Source organism: Salvia hispanica, chromosome 1 (genome assembly GCF_029641045.1).
Source record: "Salvia hispanica isolate PSC_SH4W2 chromosome 1, Shi_PSC_v1, whole genome shotgun sequence".
Classification (NCBI taxonomy): Eukaryota; Viridiplantae; Streptophyta; class Magnoliopsida; order Lamiales; family Lamiaceae; genus Salvia; species Salvia hispanica.
Window position 1 is genome coordinate 51,825,226 of NC_142692.1, and position 6,000 is coordinate 51,831,225.

Sequence of the window (6,000 nt, forward strand, 5' to 3'; positions counted from 1 at the left end):
AATATATATATTTTATTTGTAAATATTTGGAACCCATGTTCTTCTAGAGATGTGATCAATTGTTAACCTTTTAAGTTGCTAACTCTATTAACTCATCAGCGCAATGTATTAAAAATGTCAACCCAATGACATTAAAATGTCAACGCATAATTTTGTTGACATTTCAATATACAGTTTTGACATTATGTGTTGACATTTTAAAGTCACCATGTTGACAATTTTAATATATTGCGTTGATTAGTTAACAGAGTTAACAACTTAAAAGGTTAGCAGTACAATATTTGAGTGTAAATAAATGCTTTAATTAGTAGGGATGAATAAATGTAATGATATTGCAAACATTTGAGTGGTGCAATAAAAAAGACCTACTATATTCCAAGAATTGATAATGAGTAACGAAGAACTATCAACGTTCTTCTTTATATCTTTTCCACTTTATTGTAACAATAATGCCACTTCCATTACCAAAACCAGAATGATGATACGGAACTCGAATTTATATACTGAAATTTGAACTAGGAAGTGATGATGATTATCACCACATATTTTTGCATATGCTAATGTTTTTGGTTTGCAACAACTTTAAATTGGAAAAGCATTGACACGACAAGAAAATCGGCTGCATGGGGTATTTATGCCTTGGGAGGTGGAAATCCAAAGTGGCCGAGGGAATAATTGTCAATTATATCGTCTACAACCTACACAATCAACTAGTTAAAATGTATACACACATACACTTACATGGCCAACCACATTCACTTTCCTCTTTGCTATCACTTTTGTATGGCATGGTTAAAAAAAAGATGATTTAAACCAATCTTCACAACCCCTCCACTTAAAGTAAGCTAACCTTAGTCACTTTCCTAAAACTTTGCACCCTTGTTTAGTTGTTTTCCATATATAGTTTAAACCTCTTGTACAAGATTTGGTCAATAATTTATGTTCACTAGGATCAATTACAGTATTATTGCAAAGAGTTACTCCAAGAAAATCAGCCTTAATGTCCCACATTTCTGCTAACTCATTTGCAGAAGCAAAATGACAATGGATCAAACAGAGCAAAAAACACTTGGTTTTCCAGAGCACAAACACATAAAAAGCTATTGCAAAGTGGCAACATTACTTGAAAGATGGGAGGCAGATGTACGTACGGATCAAACTCACTAAGCGTCTGCAAAAGTTTGTGTTAATCCCGACTTTACCAACATCTTGTCAAGCTTATCACAAGGGCACATCTGGAACTTCACCTTCCAAGCAGAAAGGAATATCTCGGCCAATTCAAGATTCTCCAAGTTGAGGCTCGTGCTGTCTATGGTCTTGCTGAGCACCTTTATAGCAAGCTGAACGGCCTCTTCTCTGGTGATGTCGTCTTTGTGCAGCTTGGTTGTTTCCCCCGATTGCTGCGGCTCGGGTCACTCATGTAAAGCTGAAACCCGTAGTTCTTTTCCTACCCTGCAAACAGAAAGGAAACACCAAAGGGGTGAAGGCCACCATACTGTGAGTAGCCCTGATTGGTGTCACATAGAGAGTGGACTGGAGCCTTGCGGTGCTGATAAGAATATTGGCATTAGACATGATTCCTGTCACAGCACAAGCTACATGGTCATAAATTTTGTACATCTTCTCAACTGATGTGGAGGTTTCAACTAGTTTGGAAATGACCTTCTTTTCGCCAACTAACTGAACTCCATCTTTAGCCAGAATCCCAATAGCACTCCCTATGATTCCAATAGCTTCCATACTTGGTAGAGGCTCCCTTCCGGTGATCAAATTGCCGTGTGGCTATCATATCTTCGAGACACCTACAAGATCAGAAATCGAATGTTTATCACCGTGAGACGAGAATCAGTAGTCTAAGGCAAAAGATATGGCTAAAGAATGAAGAAATATGTAAAACTGTATTTCCTTAGATGACTACTTCAATGTACTAAAGTTAATAATCCACTAAATTGTGGCAGAAGCAGTTGCTCAAAGAGATGCAGTACTGACGAAATTAGAGGCAAAATTCTTCAGTATTTTAGGCTCATTCCAAAAGCTAAAATCGTGAAAAATTAAAAGCAACGCTTCATAATATGGCACATTCAAAGAGCTATTCGGCATTCTAAGCAAAATCATTCACGAAGAATTGTAAATGAAAACAAAGTACACAAACATTCGCATCCAAAATCCCTAATCAACATAAGCAAATTCGATCAATAAATACGCAAATGGATAACTAATGGCATTAATTCTAACCTAATTAATACAATTAAGCAAATTCGAGATTTTCTACAATCTACAACGGATTAAAACATCGCAAAATGCAACATTTCTGAAATTTCAATAGCTTCACCTTCCCAAGGCGCACAACACAATCTCAGCTAAAAAACACCAATTGAGATAATAAAGATGAGAAGCAAAGCAACAGAGAGATGAAATTTGTACGCACTTACATTCTGATTCACCTATCAAAGCAGAATCACTGAATCAGCAACGAGAGAGCTTGGTTGGTCTGATTAGAAAAACAAATAAACAAAAATCTAATTTTTCTGGGTTTTTTAGTGAAATTTTTACAACTACAGGTATTATTGGGCTTCTAGGAATTCATCAAGCCCCATATCTTAATTTTAAATTGAGGCCATCCATTTCACGACCCACTAAATAAAAATTAAAAACCTAAAACTTAAAATCGATTAATCTTTTTAAAATTATTGATTAGTACTATAAACCTATTTGTCTAACGGATGGCAACTCGGATATCATAATTAAGATGAACTTCATGATATATAAACCAATTACACTTGCGCTTGTTACACGTAATTTGACTTCCAAAAATGAGCATCAATTCCTGTCAACGCAGATCACGATAATTGGACATTATTATTGATCCTTGAAAAAAACTTAAACAACAAATCAAAAAATACTAACAAGATCAAAGACTAATGCATCCGTTTAAATTATTAAAGCTGCAAATACGATAATACTACTTCTGTCACAGAGACGTACGAGATTTAAGAAAATTGTGTTTAGCGAGTTAAATAAAGTAGAAGAGAGAGTAAAGTAAAAGAAAGAATAAAGTAGGTGTGATTAGATGTTTTGTTTTTAGCCAAAAAGAGAAATAACTCAAATAACGTTGGACAACCTAAAATGGAATATGACTCAAGTAACTTGGAACGAAGAGAGCATGAGGTTTCCATTGCTATAATCCTATAACTAGTATACTCTTCAAGTTAGATTTGTTTTGATGCATACAAATTCGATATATCTTGCTACAAGTCCCAAATAAACCAAGGTGAGGATCTGTTAGAAAGAAGACTGAAGCAGGGGTGCGGCATTGTAGGTAGATTTTTCGCCTATTTTGTACCTCAATCAAGGCAGAAAACCAGCATAAGAACTCTCTCATTCAGTCATCCACGAGGATCAGAGTAATTGTACACAAAGCTCTACTCGTAAACCCGCTTCCTCTTCAAAATGGTCGGAAGTAATAAAATTGACCCAATGAGGAAAAGCACGACCAACGTTTTAAGATCGTAGAGGTCTTTCAGTGACTTCAGTTCACCAAGAGCAATCCCAGCCTAGAGGAACGAATGAAACGTGAAATAAATTCTTGATTTTGTAAAAATGAGCAAGGGGACGTTTACTTGGGGGATGATATACAAGTTCAAAAGGATGCAATCCAGCTAGAGGTTGATTAATTTTTATCTAGCTGAGCTATCATCCAAAGTAAATGTCCAGAAATACATGTGATTAAGAAAGTAAAAATCGAAAGTCTTACCCTGACAGTAATATAGGAAGCTGGGACGAGACCAACGACAGTTGCCAGAAAGAAAATATGAAACGGTATATCCACGATTGGTGATGCCAGATTGATGAACAGGTTTGGCAATGTTGGAGTAACTCTCAGAAAGAGCATGTAATTCAGCAACTTCTCTCTCCGCTTTGCTATCTGTAGTATGTGTTTAAACAGAGAGTTTGAGCAAACTAAAGCAGCTCGTGTTACAGACATAAGAATACACAAGTAGTTTTGAAATGTAAAACTGAAGATAATATACCTCAGCCTGGAAATATCTCAGTTTTTCAGGCCACAGCCAGTTGACAATAGGCCTACCAATAAGTTTTGACAAAAAATAGCAGGATGATGCGCCTGCTGTGGCGTTGAAAACTACCAAGAAAAGACCTCTGACTACGCCAAAAAGTGCTCCAGCTAGTAATGACATGAAAATCGTCCCAGGTATCATGAATGTCTGCATGAATATGTAAGTCGAGCAATAACCAAGAATGAACTTTGCTGGGTGTAACTGAGCATAAATTGCAAGATGATCCCTACAGCACATCAAACAAGTATAAATACTAACGAAAAATGGCACACTATATGCTCAGAAAGTGACATTTCTATAAACCAGAAATGGCAGAATTTAAAAACTTGTGTCAAAAAAGATTCACAAAGGGACAATGAAACAAGCAGAGGATTTTAGCCTATTCAGGTTACTATCGGAGACAGTCACCAACCGATTGCAAAAATACTAAAGTAAATATCATACTGCACAACACATGGATATGTATTCAGCCACCAAAGCGCACCACAGTCAATATATAGACTAGACTGCATTGATCAGCATTACACATTGTTGGGCTCCAAAATAAAAACTAAAAAGCCAAGTTATTCGTCGTCATGTATTTAGTTCTTAGCTTTGCTTATATAGGTAACATGCACTCACCAGTCACCATCTTTCACAAATTTCTTTTCCAACAGCCTCACAATTACAAAGATATCAGTATGCTTTTTTATCTCTTGCACTTAATCAATTAATTTGACCTAATAGAGTTCATAATCAACACATACAGTTATAAAGAACATCAATAGCTTTTATCTCTTCAAAGTTAATCAAAATAATTCAAAAGGATTACAGTTCATAATCAATATAAAATTCTCATAACCAAATAACACAAAACAGAATGCAGCATCTACAATTTAAGAGCTACTATTAAAAATGAAAATAGATAATAATCAAGTGATCTCATTAACAAATCAAAATAGAAACCACGCTACGTACTTGAGCGATCGGAGATCGGAGAGCGTGCGGGGAAGCTTTAGCAATTCATACTCCGCAGCCGGCATCGTGAGGTAAATGCACACCAATCCAGTAGAAAATACCAGAAACACCCCCAGCGCCGCCGCGAATTCCCATCGCGACAGAGGAAATCTATCCGCTTTCAACTTCTTCTCCGACGGAGAGTCAGCATTCTTCTCCACATCTCTATCCACCACTACACTCCGCGGCGCCGCCATCAATCAGCTGCGAAATCAACGCCGATACGATTTGGAAGCAGCTGCTTTTGTAGCGATGAAGATTGCTTGATCTTGATTGTAATTAGAAAACCAGAAATTGAGGTTTTTGTATGCTTGATTGCAGCAGCTGGAGGTGCTAATGCTTCTCCCGCCGCTGATGAATTGAATGCGCTGAGGACGAGGAGCATTAAATCGGCCCACACAAACACAAATGAGAAAATTACCTGACACGGAAGAAGTGAAAATCACGAGAAGGGGATCAGAGAGGGATTAGAAAAGGGCGAAAATTCTCAAACTTTAAGCTGAAGAAGAAGAGACAATTTATTGAATTGGACAAAGGTAGATCAAACTATAGCAAGCGGGGAAATAGTATACTGTGTCAATATGAAATCATCATCATCATCAAATAAAACCCTAGAGATTTCAGATGGGTAGTGAACATTTAATTGAACTCAAAGAATATAAATTTTTGAAATGGAACAAGATAAATAAATATAGAGTAGTCGTATCATTTTGAATAATACGATAATGAGTTATAACTATCTCTTTTAATTAAAAAATTCAATTCTAAATAGATAATTATAGAATATATGATAATTGATCACACAACTCATTTCTAGATAGATAAACATATAATAATTATATCTTAGAGTCCTTTTGATTTGAAATATTATATATCACGATTGAATATATATTAATATTATGTTTGGATCATTATGTTTGATCTCTAA

The 6,000-nt window shown here is 36.0% G+C and overlaps 1 protein-coding gene and 1 pseudogene across 5 annotated transcripts; both read right to left on the minus strand.

The window, feature by feature from the left end:
- Positions 1–936: 936 nt before the first annotated feature.
- Positions 937–5,763, minus strand: LOC125223295 (putative membrane protein At4g09580). 5 transcript variants are annotated; one of them, XR_007176690.2, is made up of 8 exons: positions 5,645–5,763; positions 5,034–5,493; positions 4,032–4,302; positions 3,755–3,925; positions 3,344–3,554; positions 2,433–2,491; positions 1,663–1,802; positions 937–1,580 (listed from the first exon to the last, which is right to left on the minus strand). XR_007176690.2 is itself a non-coding variant. In XM_048126378.2 (4 exons), exons 1-4 carry the CDS (start codon positions 5,267–5,269, stop codon positions 3,423–3,425), a joined length of 810 nt encoding a protein of 269 aa, XP_047982335.1. In that variant the 5' UTR covers positions 5,270–5,723; the 3' UTR covers positions 3,041–3,422. The 5 variants fall into 5 exon arrangements, 1 of the variants encoding a protein (XP_047982335.1); XR_007176688.2 differs by having other exon boundaries at positions 5,034–5,723; XR_007176691.2 differs by having other exon boundaries at positions 2,429–2,491; positions 5,034–5,723.
- LOC125220406 (proteasome subunit alpha type-4 pseudogene) lies at positions 1,164–1,740 on the minus strand (annotated as a pseudogene).
- Positions 5,764–6,000: the final 237 nt, after the last annotated feature.

What these genes read in the sequence shown, in the direction of transcription:
- LOC125223295 (XM_048126378.2), bottom strand. Translation starts at nt 5,269, where the DNA reads ATGGCGGCGCCGCGGAGTGTAGTGGTGGATAGAGATGTGGAGAAGAAT. An exon ending in TCCGATCTCCGATCGCTCAA is followed by an intron (nt 4,303 to 5,033) that starts GTACGTAGCGTG and finishes GATGTGCTGTAG; the next exon opens with GGATCATCTTGCAATTTATG. An exon ending in TGAGATATTTCCAGGCTGAG is followed by an intron (nt 3,926 to 4,031) that starts GTATATTATCTT and finishes CACATACTACAG; the next exon opens with ATAGCAAAGCGGAGAGAGAA.